The sequence below is a fragment of the Lupinus angustifolius genome, chromosome LG12, assembly GCF_001865875.1.
Source record: "Lupinus angustifolius cultivar Tanjil chromosome LG12, LupAngTanjil_v1.0, whole genome shotgun sequence".
Lineage (NCBI taxonomy): Eukaryota > Viridiplantae > Streptophyta > Magnoliopsida > Fabales > Fabaceae > Lupinus > Lupinus angustifolius.
Window position 1 is genome coordinate 6,070,238 of NC_032020.1, and position 18,144 is coordinate 6,088,381.

General features: G+C 33.0%; 1 protein-coding gene across 1 annotated transcript; it reads right to left on the reverse strand.

The window, feature by feature from the left end:
- LOC109362741 (UDP-glucuronate 4-epimerase 3-like) lies at positions 9,931 to 12,298 on the reverse strand. The gene has a single exon (XM_019608746.1). It carries the CDS (start codon positions 11,707 to 11,709, stop codon positions 10,387 to 10,389), a length of 1,323 nt encoding a protein of 440 aa, XP_019464291.1. The 5' UTR covers positions 11,710 to 12,298; the 3' UTR covers positions 9,931 to 10,386.

An 18,144-nucleotide genomic window follows, 5' to 3' on the forward strand; every position in this document is an offset into this window, starting at 1 on the left:
ACAACAAGATAATATCCAAAATCCACAGGATGAAATAATAGTTAATGAACCAATTAATGAAGTCATTAATGATCAAGTGATGGAAGAGTCACAAGAAATAGCATTAAGAAGGTCATAAAGGCAAAGAAGACCAGCTATTTCTAATGATTACATTGTGTATTCACTTTAGCATGAATGTGACTTAAGCATTGATAAGGATCCAGTCTCGTTCATACAAGCTATGAAAAGTGACAATTCTGAAAAGTGGCTCAATGCTATGAAAGAAGAGTTGAAATCAATGGACGATAATAAAGTTTGGAATCTAGCTGAGTTGCCCGAGGGTTCAAAACGAGTTGGCTGTAAATGGGTCTTTAAGACCAAGCGCGACTCGAAAGGCAACATTGAAAGATATAAAGCTAGACTTGTCGCCAAGGGTTTCACTCAAAAGGAGGGCATTGATTATAAAGAAACTTTCTCTCCAGTTTCAAAGAAAGATTCTTTAAGAATTCTTATGGCATTGGTGGCTCATTATGACTTAAAGTTTCACTAAATGGACGTAAAGACCGCATTTCTGAATGGTGACTTAAACGAGAAAGTTTATAGGAATCAACCCGAAGGGTTTGTGACCACGGGAAAGGAAAATCTGGTGTGTGAATTAAATAAGTCAATATATGGACTTAAACAAGCTTCCAGACAATGGTACATAAAGTTCAATGATACCATTACGTCATATGGATTTGTGGAAAATACTGTTGACCGGTGTATCTACATGAAAGTTAGTGGGAGCAAGTTTATAATATTAGTCCTATATGTCGACGATATTTTGCTTGCTGCAAATGATAAAGGGTTGTTACATGATGTAAAGAAGTATCTCTCTAATAACTTTGAAATGAAGGATATGGGTGAGGCATCCTATGTGATAGGAATAGAAATATTCCGTGATAGATCACAAAGATTGTTGGGATTATCTCAGAAATGATATATCAATAAGGTATTAGAGAGATTCAGAATGGAAAAGTGCTCCGCAGGGATAATTCCAATCCAGAAAGGGGACAAATTCAGTGAAAAGCAATGTCCAAGGAATGATTTGGAACGTAAGGAAATGGAATCTATTCCCTATGCATCAGTGGTTGGGAGTTTAATGTATGCTCAAACATGCACTCAGCCGGATATCAGTTTTGCTGTTGGAATGTTAGGCCGATATCAAAGTAACCCCGGAATGGACCACTGGAAAGCTGCAAAGAAGGTTCTAAGATATTTGCAAGGCACTAAGGATCACATGCTCACGTATAGAAGGTCAGATCATCTTGAGGTGATCGGTTATTCGGATTCAGACTATGCAGGATGTATGGACTCAAGGAAATCTACATTTGGGTATATCTTCCTAATGGCTGGAGGAGCCATTTCATGGAGAAGCGGTAGAGAGTCTACAATTGATATGTCCACTATGGAAGCTGAGTTTGTGGCATGCTTTGAAGCCACAAATGATGCATTGTGGCTGCGGAACTTTACTTCAGGACTTGGCATTATAGATAGTGTAGCTAGGCCGCTGAAGTTTTATTGTGATAATTCCGCAGCTGTCTTCTTCTCTAAGAATGACAGGTATTCTAGAGGTACTAAACATATGGATTTAAAGTTCCTGTCAGTTAAAGAAGAAGTACGGTGATAGGGTTGGCATAGGGTAGTAGAAAAGAGGTTTGTTGTTAGGAGTTGTTTGAATTAAATAAAGAGGGAATTCCTATAATACCCTTATTAGTTAGTTAGATTAGTGTATTAGTTGTATAAATAGAGGAGGGAAAGCTTGTAAGAGGTAGTTTTTGGAGAAGTTGTAATTGGGAACTGATTTAGGAAATCAGTTAGGGAAGTTACTCTCTTGTGGAAGGAGTTCTTCATCATTGTATACACATTTTCAGCAATAAAAGTTGAAGTTATCTATATTACAGAATGTACTTGTATGGTTTTGATGAGATAACTTGATGAGTCTTTGAAAGGTAAATGAAGACTCAAATTAAAGTAAGTTGGATTGAGATGATTGTGATACATGGAAGGGATCAGACTGCCTCATATAATTTGTGATCGTCATGTTTCAATTATTTCAGCTCAATTTAAAGGATGATGATTTCTAAGGTTCAATAAAAGAGCGTAAGTAAAGTTATGAATCTTCAAGTCATCACATGAACCAAGTGGGAGATTGTTAGATTAATTTACTAATCAATATGGTCCGTGTACATGAAAGTCACTAATCTGAATGAAAGTGCCTAATGTGATGATGGTTGGCAATTAAAGGATCATATTAGTGGGGGTTTGTCAACTCCCTCCCCTCTCACTTCATGGGCAGTTTACTTCCTTGATAACTGCTGAAAAACATGCATTGGAAGAAAAAGTGAAGGCAACATTCATTCTTGAATGGACTCATTCATTTTTCTATCTGAAAAAACATAACTAATAGTAAGAATTATAGAAATAAGGGTTGCATAAAGGGAAGTCCATTGTAGTGTTATAAAGGAAGGAAATTGAGTTTCTAATCATCAAGGAACTCATAAAGGAAAGGAGGAGAGGTGATAACAAAAGGCAACCAGAAAGTGCAGTATCAAAGAAAGCATCAACAAAGAATAGCAATGGAACCAGGTAATCCTTAACCACATTTATTACATGTAAATGTCATAATGTCAAGATCCTAAATAAAGGGTTCTTGTGAACCATTAAAGGCTCAATGTAAAGTTTCTCTAAAAGTTTTGAAATGTCTAACAGATTAAGAAATAAAACCAAGATGTGAACCTCGGAAATGTGTGTGCCATAAGTCAACAGTTACATTCTTTTTTGCCTTGTTTACATAGGTTGCTTCAGATGATATAACATATATTGACCGAAGTCTTCTCCCCTTCATAGTTAGCGCCATAGTCGACTTCAATTCTCTGGAGATGTAATTTGAGACAAGATAATCGATGAGAACTAGGACCAGGAACTATTTTGGTCTCACCAACATGTGTAACCCACAAAAAGTTGGAGTTATTGGCGGTTATATACCACCTTTCACTCAAGTGGTGGATTCTTGCAGTCTTATGGGTCTCAGAGAGAAGGGTGGTTGTAATGTTTCTAAGTGCCTCAGCCTAGCTTTGTGTGATTGTACTTGGCATAGCGATTTTCCATAAGTCTTTGTTGAAAATCTCACAAAATTACACTCTTAACATTGCCCTATCTTGGTTAGGTGTGGTGGGGGTGAAGAGGTTGTCCTTAATAGACCTTTTAGATTTTAGGCAGTTTGGTCTTTTCATGCAAATTTCTCGAATGTTGTTCTCTAGGATTGGTCATCGGTGGAGAGTGATATCATGGATGGGCATTCTATACATCATAGATGATGCTTTTTGTTTTAATAAAAATGTTTTCGATACTATTTTGAGGAAAAAAAGAAGAATTGAAACCAAAATTAGAATTGTCTAACTTAGTTTGGAATCTGATTAGAGTCTGGTTAGACTAGCAGCTCAATTGAGGAGGGGCTACAATTTTGTTTTAAGACAAGAAGAGGTGTTGTGGTTTCATAAATCTAGAGATAACAGGTGAAGTTTGGTGAGAGAAACACCAAAAACTTTCACAATCAAACCATTATGAGGAGGAAACAAAATAAAATTCATGGACTTTTTTTAGATATTGATGCTTGGATTACTGATCCTGCCAAGCTCAAGGAAGAGGCTAACCGTTACTTTCAATCTCTCTTTTGTGGTAGTAGTCAAATAATTTGTGGTATCCGTAATGTGAACACTTAATTGTTGTCTTCTAAGGGGGTTGTTGCATTGACTGGACCAATTACTTTTTACTAAGTAGGTTATGTCTATGCATTCCTTCGAAGTGTCTGGCATGGATGGTTTCTAACCTATTTTTTTTTTAAGAAATATGACATATTGTTGGCAAAAATATTTGGAAGATGGTTGAAGATGTTTTTCACAATAGTTCTAATAATCATGGACTTCTAGAGATTGTTGTGGTGTTAATCCCTAAAGTTAACTAACCTACAACTTTCAAGGAACTCAGACTTATTAGTTTGTGCAACGTGGCCTATAAAGCTCTAACCAAGTTGTTTGTGAGTAGAATGAGGCCCTATTTAGACAACTTTATTGGTCCTTTGCAGAGTAGCTTCATTCCTAGGAGAGGAAAGACATATAATGTTATCCTTGCTCATGAGGTTATGCACACATCCACAAATATAAGCAGAAGAAGGGTGTTATGGTTTTCAAGGTTGACTTAGAGAAAGTTTATGATAGAGTTAAGTGGGAATTCCTGGAACACACTCTGATTAACTTTAGTTTTCCTACCTCTATTGTGAGTCTCATCATGTGCTGTGTGAGAGTTGGCTCCATGGCTATCCTTTGGAATGGTTCTTACCTGGATTCCTTCAGGCCTTCTAGAGGTCTTCGTCGAGGGGATCCCATATCTCCTTATTTCTTTGTTATGTGTATGGAAAAGTTATCTCTTCTCATCCAATCGAAGGTTGACTCGGGTCTGTGGCAACCCATTAAACTATCAAGAGGTGGTTCTCCTATTTCTCACCTTATCTGTGTAGATGATGTTATATTCTTTTTCAAATTTACAAACAATTAGGTTAAATTGCTCTCCTTTGCTCTTGATGAGTTTTATAAGGCCTTTGGGTTGTAGATGAACCTTAAGAAGTCAAAGTTCATGTGCTTCAAGCATGTGTCCATAGGAGGAAACAAATTTTCACGATCCATTGTTAGATGTGAGTTGTCACTAACCTTCATAAATATTTGGTGTGCCTCTTATTCTAGGGAGGGTCCATAGGTCAATTTTTGATTTGTTGATGGAGAAGATTCAGAGGCGTATGAGCACTTGAAAGTCGAACATTCTGAATAAATCATGTAAACTTAGTCTTGCTAAATTTGTTATTACTTATCTTCCTATTTTTACTATGTAGAGTATGTGGCTCCCTCAAAGCATCTGTATTGAGATCAATAGGCTATCAAGAAACTTTCTTTTGGGTAGTAATACTAATAAGTGGAGTCTCAAGTTGGTTAAGTGGCAGGTCCTAACCAAGCATAAGAACGATGGTGGTCTTGGTATCTATGACGCTCATTCGGCCAATATCTTTCTTCTTGGAAAGTTGAATTGTGATATGATTCAAGGGAGCAGTAAACTTTGACGTAAGGATCTTGGGGATTGTTGCATGGTGTATGCTCCCACTAGACCCTCTGCTTCTCTGGTCTGGAAGAGTATTTTGAAAGTAACTATGACTCTAAGGAATGGTTTCAATCTACAGTTAGGGGATGGTAATAGATCCTTTTGGTATGACAATTGGTTTGGCATGGATAAACTGTGTAATTTGGTGGACTATGTTCATATTTCTTACACTCAGTTATAGCTAAAGGGCATTTGGATGGATTGCATCTGGGATTTTAGCTTCATTTACACTATGACTCCTAGCCACGTGATGGACGTCATTCAATCAATTCATGTTTTGTTTTCTTTGAGTTGTATTGATTCTTGGATTTGGGAGGATAGTGCCATTGGATGTTACACAACAAACTCTAGATATTGATGGATAAAGAGCAATGATGAGACATTGACTTCCCATAATCTCTGGAGCTGGTTGTGGAGGCTACATGTTTCATAAAAAGTCAAGTTTCTTTGCTGAATTAGTGTGCATGATTCCTTTCCAACCAATTCCCTTTGTTTCAGGAGACATATGTTAACCTCTCCTATGTGCTCTCAGTATAATTCACCCACTCAGAATCTTCTCCACACTTTCAAGGACTGTTGCAACTCTACTCTTTTACGTATCGTTTAGATTTTAAAGATAAGGGCTTTTGGGCTAGTCAATCTTTCCCACGTTGGATGGTTGGTAATGTCGAAACTAGTAATGAGAGACTCTTTTGGTGGGTTTTTAGTGGGCTTGGTGGTGGCGTAACAATACATTTTTTGGTATTACTACATGAGACATATCCTTTGCCTCAAAAAATGTCCTTCAAGATTTTAGAGATTGGTACTCCAAGGATGTGTTTTCAACTGAAGTAGCTTTCGCTAATACTCACTAGTGTGGTCCTGAAGCTGATTGGGTGAAGCTCAATGATCATGGTAGTTGTCTTATCTGTGATCATACAATTGGAGGTGGAGGAGCTATCCGTGATCATGACAGACACTAGTTATCTAGTTTTTCTACTAAATTTGGAGTTGGATCTCTCATCCTGACAGTGTTGCTTGCTATGGAGTATGGTCTTTGGTTGGCTTGGAACAAGGGTCATATAGTCTTATTATTCTAGAAAGTGATTGTCTTGAGGCAATCCACATGATCATTGAGAGGCAAACATGTTGACTAATTATTTGACTAAATTTAATTTGAGTCAGAATGTATATTTAATTTCTTGGGACACACCACCTTTAAGAATGTTCAACAATCATATAAATGAATCTTTAACTGTCTTTTAGTTTTGTTTCTTTTCTTTTTCAAAGTTCCGAACAAAATTGGTGTGATTAGCTGTCACGTAGCCACAATGAAATGTCACATTATCAATTAGATATAGATTTTTGGATTGAAAGATTTATGTCAAAATCTTAAATTTTAAGATGAGTAAACTAATTTTAACAACATATAGAATATAATCAGAAAATATATCTCTTGTGGTAGAATTACTTCCACTTCAATGGTGGTTGGTTTGAGATAACTAGGCTTACCTTCATCAAAACAACACGTGGACTAGCTTTAAAAAATGTCTTGTGCCTCTCCTTTTCTATAATGAAAAGATCAAAAGCAAAAAATAATTGAAATATGCATTTGATTTTGTCCCCTCAGAAAGCATGTACGATTGAAAGCTGAAACAGCTTATCACATTCCCATGTGCAGTCCAAAAGCTTGATTGGTAATTTAAAGAAGACTTGGATCCTACTCAATAAGAATTAACAATATAATGTCGCCATGTTCTTCATTTTTTATTGATAAACTATTACCATGTTATGTTTTTATTGAAAGATAATATTATAAATACTTGAATCGACTTTGTCCTTCCAAGAATTATCTTCTTCAATTGCTCTAAACAATGGTAATGGTGACTACTTTACAGCTATTTAGGGATTCTATTTTTGAATAAAGTATAACTCCACATCTTAATAAGTTCCTCCTTGTTCCACATCAATACTATTTTGTGGCACAATGCTGAATAGCCCAATCGTAGCTCAATGTTTTGTGACTTAAATATATATATAAATACCGAATTATATACTGATTATGTATAGATCTTTATATTGATAATACATAGATATTACCAATGTTTTGAGGATTGGATTGGATCGAGCAGTCCAACCGCTGGCTGGACTTGAAAGCGACCATTGTTTGTAGTCTTAATTGAATGGGAGTTTGAACTGGGGAAATTCTGATTCAACCATATTAAACCATGTTAAACCGGAATAACTAAGGAAATGAACCGAAAGATTCGTTTAAATTTAAATATAGCAAAAAGCGGAACAATACTCTAATGTTTTCTTTTATTTCGATCGAAAAAAAGTTGGAAGGGTGTTAGTACAATATAATTATACATACTTATTAATTATATGAAACTTTGTGTTGTATATATTTATAGTTAATTATTAATTATATAGGACATCATTCGATCCGACCGGACAATTTAAGCGATTAAACTGGTTAAACCTACTATGGAATCTATTCCGGTTTAATGTACGGCTCTGGTTTAATAACATTGGATATTACAAAATAAGTACATATTTTAATCCTGCTACATTATATTTGAATGCAAAGATAAAGTCAAAGATAAACTTAATGTATAGCTCTAACGTGAACATCAGAGTTACTTGTAGTTACACCACCCCTCACCACCATTGCTGCACAAGGAAGAAAACACACCACCATCAACAACCACTTGAAAATGAGATCAAGTACACATCTTTGATCCTTGTTTTGGACAAGTACTAATCTTCATAACCTCTTTAAACAAAATGCACTTAGTATCAAGATTAAAACACAATATAACATATACTAAAGAATTGTCAAGCCACATTTTCCACCTAACATCCAAACATCATTATAGCTACCTTACTAGCAAATTCTTGGAAAGATTCCTAACTTTTGCAGCCACATGCTGAACATGGACTGAGTCCGTGTATTTAGTTGTAAATGCAAGATTGCAAAAAAGGGCATTTACATTATTAGAAAATAAGGAGAAGAAAACAAAAAATGAGACACAAAAAAGAAATACAGGTGAAAAGTTTTACATGTCTCCTGCAACTTCAATTATATTTCACTATCTTGTAAATATAGAGACAAAAAATTGTAATCTTCTTGTTCTACCACTAAGCATTTCCTTTCCTCGGTATGTTCCGAGATAGGTCGCATCTTTATAATCTCAGTACACTGGAAACTCACGGACTCGAAGAAGACATACCTTCGGTGTTATGTAAATTATGCAGCTATATGACAGACAACCCTATCTTCTTAAGCCGCAAAACGATATTTCAAATCTTGCTAAATTTTAAATGCAACCATAACTAACATAAGTTTATAAATCTAATCTAGCAATGGAATGAAATATCCTATCCAAACCTGCCAGAAACATGCATTTGGTTAACTGATACCTTAGGCAAGAATAATAATGACATAACTCTATTTGCTTAAGTTACAATGCCACAGATATCAAAATCTTGATATCAAGCTTCTTAGGTAAACATATAGGACAGTACAGCAATTGATAATCCGTAAAATTACGAATTCAATCTTCAGGTTCATTAATCAAAACTGCAGAAAAAGCTCCTTCGAAGTAAATTTGGCTATAAACCGATCGAACAAGACTATATCTATCATTAAGTTTTAGTGAGTTAAGATTAAGATGTGTTTTATAAATAAATCAAAGATAGATAAACTTGCTTAATTAAGAGGACCTTTTTTCTAGATAGCTCCCTGACTAAGAGGACGAGAATGGCATGCTGAATATCTGTAAAAAGTACCTCAATACTCCTCTTACCAAAAGGTCTTCAAAACAGACATAAATGGAAGATTTACAATACACATACTTAAATAAACAAAGGTCAAAGTGATGTTCAGAAATCTAGTTAGACAGTGAATGTTTGGAACAAATCTTCATGACCAACAATATTCAAAAATTGCTTCTCCTAGTCAGGAATGACATGATGAGTATCTATGCAAAGTAGAAATTATCAAATGGTCTTCAAAACATGCATAAATGGAAAATTTAGCATACCTATACATTAATAGACATAGGAAATTAAACTCATACAAACAAGATCTATCACAATCTATCACAAATTAAACTCATCATACAAAATTTATCCTTCCAAAAAATAAATAGTTCCATATAAAATGTCTCAAATTTGAAATTCATACAGAAAGGGAATGGAAGAAAGTTAGACATCTGAAAGAGATTACATAAGTGCCTAAATATATAAGAATATTAGAATAAAAGATTGACAAAAAACTAATAATAATAGAAAATGGGAGACTGATTTGTGATAATGTAAACTCATTTTTTCACACATATCACTCCATCTAACATGTAAGTGTCAGGAATGCAAGTGTACTGCATGGGGTGACAAGTCCATAAACAAACAGTAGGAGACACAGCCACATAAAATGTGTCCAAGAAACATTACTTTCTATGTTTGGTTGATTTCTAAGGTAATTACAATTTAATTCCTAAAAATAATTCAAACATTGAACCTTCAAATAGTAATAAAACACCCTAAGTTAGTCATCAAGGCATCTGTAAAAGTCCTACAACTTAACTCTTCTATGCCGCATTAACATTATCAACAAAAGCAAGTATCTTCGTGAACGATAAAGATCTTTCTATTAATTGTCTGACAAGATCACATGTACATGCAAGGTGGCTGTTCGAGGAGAAACAGTGTTTGCTGCCACAGAGCTACCTTCATATGTTAACAACATAAAAAAAAGTAGAATAGTTGAGGCCTCGGTTGTTAATAGAGGAAATTCATTTATAGCTGAAAAATTACATATGAAAATAAAATACATTTCTTATTGATTCCTTCAGTACGAATTTGGAAATCAAACTTATATGATTTTACTAAATTTTCTCAACAATTATACACTGCCACCAATCAGCATATGCTCGATCAGTCGTAAATGCTACATTTCTAAAACTACAACAATTACATTCAGAGAAAAAGAATAAAAGAGAAGAATATGATGTTTATTGTTCTCTTTGACACTGCAAATAGGTGCCCTAGCATTAATCTCCCTAGCAACAAGAACAAAACTTCCTCAGTGTAGGAAACAAGGTTCCTCCTCCTCATAAGCCATCTTGAGTTTGAGATGTATGAAACATGGTGATCATGCAACAAACAGATAAATGCAAAGGAACAATCACAATGAACAAGAATTCAGAGATCCTACCACGTGGTCATAAAAGACCATCACTCAACAGCTTTCTTCCCCCCGGAATAGTAATTCAAGTACCACCGGACAAATTTCTTCAAACCAGTCTGTAGATCTGTCGTAGGCTTATATCCAAGCTCTCTCTGAGCATAGCTAATGTTTGCATGAGTAAACTGCACGTCACCATTCCGCGGCAACCTCATTATGTTCCTCTTTGCCTTAACCTTCAACAGCCTCTCCAAAATGCTCACAAGCTCACTAACAGGCACAGGTGAAGTATTCCCCAAATTGAACACCCTCAACTGTGCCGGCCCCTTCTTCTTCCCACCACTGCCCGTACTCTTCTCAGCAGTATCCAATGCACCCAAGCACCCCCTCACAATATCATCAATGTAAGTAAAATCCCTTGCAACCGTACCATGGTTCGCTGCCTCAAACACCGGGATCGGCTTCCCCTTCAAAATATCCTTAGTGAAAAAGAAATATGCCATATCAGGCCTACCCCAAGGACCATAAACAGTAAAGAACCGCAACCCCGTCAACGAAAGACCGTATATATGATTATAAGTGTGAGCAATCTCTTCACCAGCCTTCTTAGTAGCAGCATACAAACTAGCAGGTTGATCAGTCCTATCCCTTTCGGAAAACGGAACCTTCGTATTAAGTCCATAAACAGAACTACTAGAAGCCCAAACAATAGCAGGTTGTGGATTCAAACTCTTACAAACCTCAAGCAAATTAACAAAACCAGCAATATTACTATGAACATAAGAGCCAGGATTTTCCATAGCATACCTAACTCCAGCTTGAGCAGCCAAATGCATCACATGAGTAAATGGAACAACCTCAAACAACTTTCTCAAAAGTGCTTCATCATTGATATCACCTTCCACAATGTAAACCCCAGTGCGTTCCAATAAAGCTTGGCGCGCACGTTTCAATGAAGGGTCATAATAGTCATTGAAACTATCAAGTCCCAGTACCCCGTCTCCTCGGCGCTTAAGCGCCGAGGCCACGTGGGTCCCAACGAAACCGGCTGCTCCGGTCACGAGCACAGTCATCCCGTTCCGTGACCGGACACGGGCCGATGACCGGACCCGCTTCTCCCAAGCAGAGCCACCCCAATTGTAGGTCCGTAAAGAGCGGCGGGAAGGGTCGGTCGGGAGTGACGCCGACGACGACGGTGATCGGAGGAAAAAGATCAAGATCACGGCCAAGAATGCGAAGGACCAGAGAGTTAACTTGGCGAGTGAAGAGTGCCACCGTGTGCGGTTGAAGTAAGGGGATTTCTCAATCTTGAACTTCCCTGGTGTTGAAGGAGCGCTATTATCGTTGTGCGACATTTGCTTCAGCTGCGACATTTTCGAGAGAGAAATTTACGATTTTGGAAAGTGCCCACGATTTTTTTTCCTCGTTTGAGTTGATTTGTGAAGCCAATTTTGGGTTTTGGAGGTGTTAATTGATTGATGTGAGATTTGAAATTAGGGTTTCTCAGGAATTTGGGAATGTCTTAGAAATAGTGCTGTATTGTGTAATAAGGTGAGGGAAATGGATGAAAGGAGAAGAAGCAAATAAAAGTAAGGTTTTTTTTATTTGGGTGAGTTTGTTTTTTCTTTTTTTTATAAAAGAAAACACTTTTTCTCTGTGCTGTATTTTGGAATCTTGTTTCTTGAAGGAATAGGTTGAAGGTGGTGGCCACACTTTTGGATTTAATGTTTCAGAAACAAAAAAGGTTCAACATTTGATTTGATTTAAAAAAAATGTAAACTTTGGTGTGATAGAAAGAGAGAGAAGGTGTGAAACTTTATTGTGGATTAAGGAGAGTAAAGCCTTTTGAAGGGTAACTTTTAAGGAACTAGGACTTGGATTTTGTTTCTATGTTCTTCCCTTTTCCTTCTAGAGAGAACAAAATGGTGCTTATTGAAGAAATCAAATCCAAGTGGGTATGGTAAATGAAGCATAGCTCTCTTTGTAATGTCTAAAAGATAGTATATGCTAATTTAATTGTTGGGCATCCTTGAATTTGGGACTTTAAAAAATTATATACCCTTTTTATTATAGGATTATTTTGGGTGATGGAAACATATTATTTTACTCTTGTGGATGAGATTTTGAGAGTTTTTGCCATAAAAGGGACTCACATTATTCACCATAGGAGAAGTGTGAGATCCGAGAGTTTTAACTTGATCTTTTGCTAAATTCAGTGAATTTAGAGGAAAATTAAGATGCAAAATCATTAATAATAGGGTTAGGACTAGAATTAATAGTTGATTTCTGAAATTAGATAGCACAAATTTAGCTTCTAGAGTTAAACCATCAATAACATAATCATAAATAGTCATTGTTGTTAAAAGCTACTCTTATGTTAATAAATAAAGGGTTATTTTATAGACACTTTTAGAAGTGTCAATTTTCAAGACAATGTTTTGTTTCTATTTCTTAAATATTATTACTAGGGTAGTGGTTAACTATCTCCATAAATTAAAAAGTTATAGAGAAGTAGTGAGTTTTGTACTTTTAAAATTAAAAGATTATCAAAATATGTAAGAAGGTACTAAAAACTAGAAGTGGCGTAATTAATAACTTCAGAATCAAAGTTAATTTCTATCCATTTATCGTACTTAGATAGCACAACTATTTGAAGGCATTGGAAATAGTGTAATGATGATAAAAGACTTAAGTAGTTTGTATAAGATTAAAAGTATAAACCTTCTAAATATAGATAGGAAAACCAATTTATATGTAATACACGAAGAAATTGAAATTTCAAGACTTGAAATGAAACTAACATGGCTAGATTCACTTAATAGGAAATTAGGAATGAAACTAGCATGGCTAGGTTCACTTAATAAGCATTATTATATTCATCATATCAATCAAAACTTATTTAATATTGGAGCAACATCATTTGCACTTAGTTGGCACTAAATCATTTATTTTCTCATTTAATGCATGCGTTACTTCTAATCAAAGAAAACAAGTGTAATTTTTTGTTGGAGGCCAAAAGTATTTAATACTTTGATATAAACTTTAATTTTTCCATTTTCATCAAATTCAACTGCCTCAATGGATCATTTAAAAGGTTCAGACTAATTAATTTACCATTATTATAAAGAAAATGTCCTTTCTTTATAGAAGTTGAAATTCAACTTCAACTATTTCCATCAATGGCTCAATGCATCCAAAAGTTCAACATAATTTACTATATACCTTTTTATTTGTTTCTATCCGTTCTTACCATGTTTATTTTGTTAGTTTATCAAACTAGAAAAAAGGGTCCAATTTGTTTGCGGTGTTCCTTAATAATTATGGCAGTACATGACATAATTCAATTAACACTTTTTACTATATATAAAACAAAAACGTACACTTAAATTATTAAATAATCTTATTATATTGTTAGAGAAATGATTGTGTCCAATCATACATTTTTGTTAATAAAGTAAAAGATAATAAATCTCACATAATACCATATAACTATCCGATATTATTTTCAGCAATTTAACATATTCAAATTAAACAGCCTTTAAAAAACCATAACATCATTACATCAAGTTGATAACGGTTTTTTAAAGCATGTGATCATGATCTATAAAAGAAATGAAATTTAAGAAGCTTTAACACATTTCTCTCCTAAATTTAATGAAGTCCGTACACTTCTCATCATAGCTTCTTCCTTACATCAAATGTCTTAAAAATGTGTATCACTTAATGTGTCATTTATTATAATCAATTATAAAAATTTATTTAAATTAAAAATTTAATAATTTAGTATTTTTATAATCAATGTAAGAGGTGATACTTTTTATCACGGCATATGTAATTTAGGAAAATGAATGCATTAAACGAATAACTTGGAGTGCAAAGATGGATGAAAATGAAGGCAAAAACGTATCCCCAAGAATCCTTATAGTGCAATTCATGTTAGGGTGCCAAAATATCATGTGTACCCGGACACGTATGGAATAGTGTAGACAATCACAACCTTACAAGATTGCTTCAGTCTCAGGGAAAAGTAACAAACTTGTTTATATATTATCCTAAAAATTTAATTTAATTAAAGATTCTCCTTGAATTAAATAAAAAGTGATTGCATGTTTTTTATATACTCAACATGATAATATATTTTCTGTTTCATCCAATAGGTACTTTACTTAATATAGTATTATGAGGATTTTTAGGTTATAATATTATGACAAGTTGTTAGTTAGGGGTGAACATGGGTTGGTTGGGTCGGGTATGACTTATCCATTACTCAACCCTAAATGTTGGTATGATCATTTTTTAAATTCGGATCTGATCCTATACTTGAAGTTAACCTGACCTCAAATATCGACTATGATAACCTTTGAATTCGAATTAGACTCGATTAAATATGATACATAATTATTTTAACTAAAGTATTCTCAATGTTTTTACTTATTGTTATAGATATGTAATTTGACATATGAAATGATATATGTAAATATATTGTTAATTATGTATATATAACAAAAAATTAGAGAATCAATGATATTTTCGACCAAAGATATGTCATTACTCTATATACAATTAAATAGAGACATACAAACAATATAAGTTAGGGACCATATGACAAGTTGAGTATGGTCATGATTGTTCTCTATCTAACTCTGAATATTGTATGAGTCTAATATTTGAACCTGAGCAATGATTATTAGATATTAAAATATTGACTGAAATTAGTATAAACAAATTAAAATTTAATAAAAAGACTTAAAAACAATCGTTGAAATAAATTATTTTGAAATATTTTTCTAACAATAGTAAAAACCCATTGCTGTGTATAAAGTTTTTTAATGGATTATACAAAAGATTTAAATTATACAAATTATCTCTTTTTTATACATATACAAGTTTCCCTAATTTATATATATATATATATATATATATATATATCATGCATGACACATGTGTGTGATTATTTAAACAAAATGGGTGATAAATGTAACTAAGTTAAACAAAATATGATATATTGTAGAGACAAATCCAAATAGTATAAGAGTCGTGTCTCTTCATTATTTTTGGTTCATACAAAATCCATCAATAATAATAAGAAAATATTATTTAAATTAACGAACCAAAAATAATAAAAAAAAATTGACTCGTATATTATTTGGATTTCTCTCCACAATATATCATATTTTGTTTAACTTAATTATACTTATCACCTAAGAAGCACGGATTCGCCAAATACCCTCGCGTGTTGGTGTCCGACACGTATTCGACACAGATACGCTCAGATTCGTGAAGGATAAGTGTCCATAGAGTATCCAAAAATAAAAAAATAAAAAATAAAAATAAATATCAAGACATGTATCCGATTCGCTTTCAATAAAATATAGGATATATAGATTCGTTTTCAATAAAATATAAGATATAGATTCATTTTTATGATAAGATAGATTTGTTTTCAATAAACACTCACTTATTTAAAGGTCACATCAAACCAACTTACCATCACACCACATTGACCCTCGAATAGCTGGTACTTTCCGATCTATAACGTCGCCGGCCGATGCTTAGTATTACTGCCTCTACCGCCATAGGTATGTTGTAAAGAGAAAACAAAAAAAGGCTTACCTTTCTTACTTCTTATTTTCTTTTCGCTTAGTATGTTTATAAAGAGAATAGGATGTATGAGTATTAATAGAGAAGATAAATAAAGGGCTTACCTTTATTTCTTAACAGAGAAGAGAGAAAGAGGGTAGGAGAGAATATTTTGATTTACACTTATAATTTTATTATATTTTATGTATTTTTTATTAATTTATACGCGTATCCCTGAACGTATCGAATCCTACATTTTAGAAAAAATGCGTGTCGACGTATCGGATACGTATCGTATCCAATACATGTATCTGTATCTGTGCTTCATAGCTTATCACTTTTTATGTTAAAAGATCATACTTATTTCTTATGTATGTAAGATAGTAAAACTAATATATGTATATAAATTTAGAGGATTGTATAATTTCACTAAAACTTATGACTTATCAGTGTAATTTATTAGTATATAAATGTCTCTTAACAACACAAAGAAAGTAAGAGCCCATTCGTTTGGGAAGCTGACTCTAGGTTTGTATGTTTAGTTATTTGAGTGGATGGAATGAAATGGAGTAAAAGGAAATGAAGTTATTATACAAATATTTTATAATAGAATGAAGTAATCTATAATTAAGTTGGTTTCCTCTATTCCATCCCATACCCCAAATACGGCCGGAAGAAAAATTATAAATACTCTATTATATCATGTTTCATTTTATTTATGATGTTGTACGATATATTTAACTTTCCTCATCTAATAGAATAAAGACTTGATTATTATTGATTGTTATTTATGCGTAACTAAGACTATCCATCTTAAAGTTTTTGTCTTTTAATACGTTTGTAAAATACTTATGTGTCTTTCTCATGACTTTATGTGAAAGGGTTGAAGGGGTTCATGCAGCATTGTCTTATTTTATAAGAAGAGAATGTTATAAAAGGAAGTCATTGAAATAAGAACTATTATTATTATTATTATTATTATTATTATTATTATTATTATTATTAGAAATGATAATGGATAATATGTATGGGGCTGAGTGTGGTTGGGATAGGTAGGAGCAATTGCCCCTGAATTATTTTTCTTCAAATTTATTAAACTTATTTTTATATTTTTACATACAGTGACAGAATGTCTGCATGAAAATACTCATTGGAGCTCTTTTTTTTTTTTAATTTGTAACTTGATAAATATGCATAGCGTAATTTATGTGATTCTTTTAAAATTTATAAATAATGAATAAATTCTTTTAAAATTTATAAATAATGAATAAGTTCTTTTAAATGTGTAGATAGTGATATTGCATATAATACTATGACATCATTTGAGTTCGTAACGACTTTAACTTATAAAATATATTATGAAGATCAATGATTGCTTGTGTCAAAATTTACATCAAAAGTCATAAAATCGTAAAGATTTTTATAAATTATTTAATATTAATGACATATGATTTTTGTGCAAAAATTATACTCTATATATTTCAATGAGAAAGATAAGATTAACTTTGAGATGTCAATTTCAACATTTTATTGTTGATGTTAGTCATTCATGTTTGAGAAAATTTCAACCATCTCTGAATTAAGTATAACTTTGACAATATGATAAAAGTAAATGCATATTATTTACTTTATTTAGTTGTTCATATTATTATCTTAACTATTGCGGTTTAGCTATTACATAATTTTCAGCAATAAATATGACCAAACAAAATTATATGGTTAGGTAGAAAATAAATTTCTTGTAGACAAGTAATTTATATTGAAAAAGAAATACCTAAATTTTTTACCTCTAATTCAATTAACGAGAAAGTTTTTTATGTTACTATGTGTAAGAAACTAATTCATTTCAAGGTTCGTAGATACTTCTCCCAACAAATGTTGTTCACAGGAATGGTATCCTTGATCTTTTGGTCTTTATGCGGATATATAGATCAATGACTTATTGATAATCATGGATGAGTTTAAGACACTTTAAATGATTATGCATTTTTATTTTAGCATCTTTAATTTTTTATTATTGTTTTTTTTAGAATTACTTATTTGGAAACTTTACATTTCTTTCTTTTTTATTCATTTTAGTTATAAATTGTAATTAAATATTGTTATCCCCTAAATTTTGCATCAAGATTTGCCACTAGTAATATGGATTATTGAATCTTATTTGAACGGTTAAGATTAAAAGATATATATATATATATATATGACTTTTTTAAATAATTATGTGATTA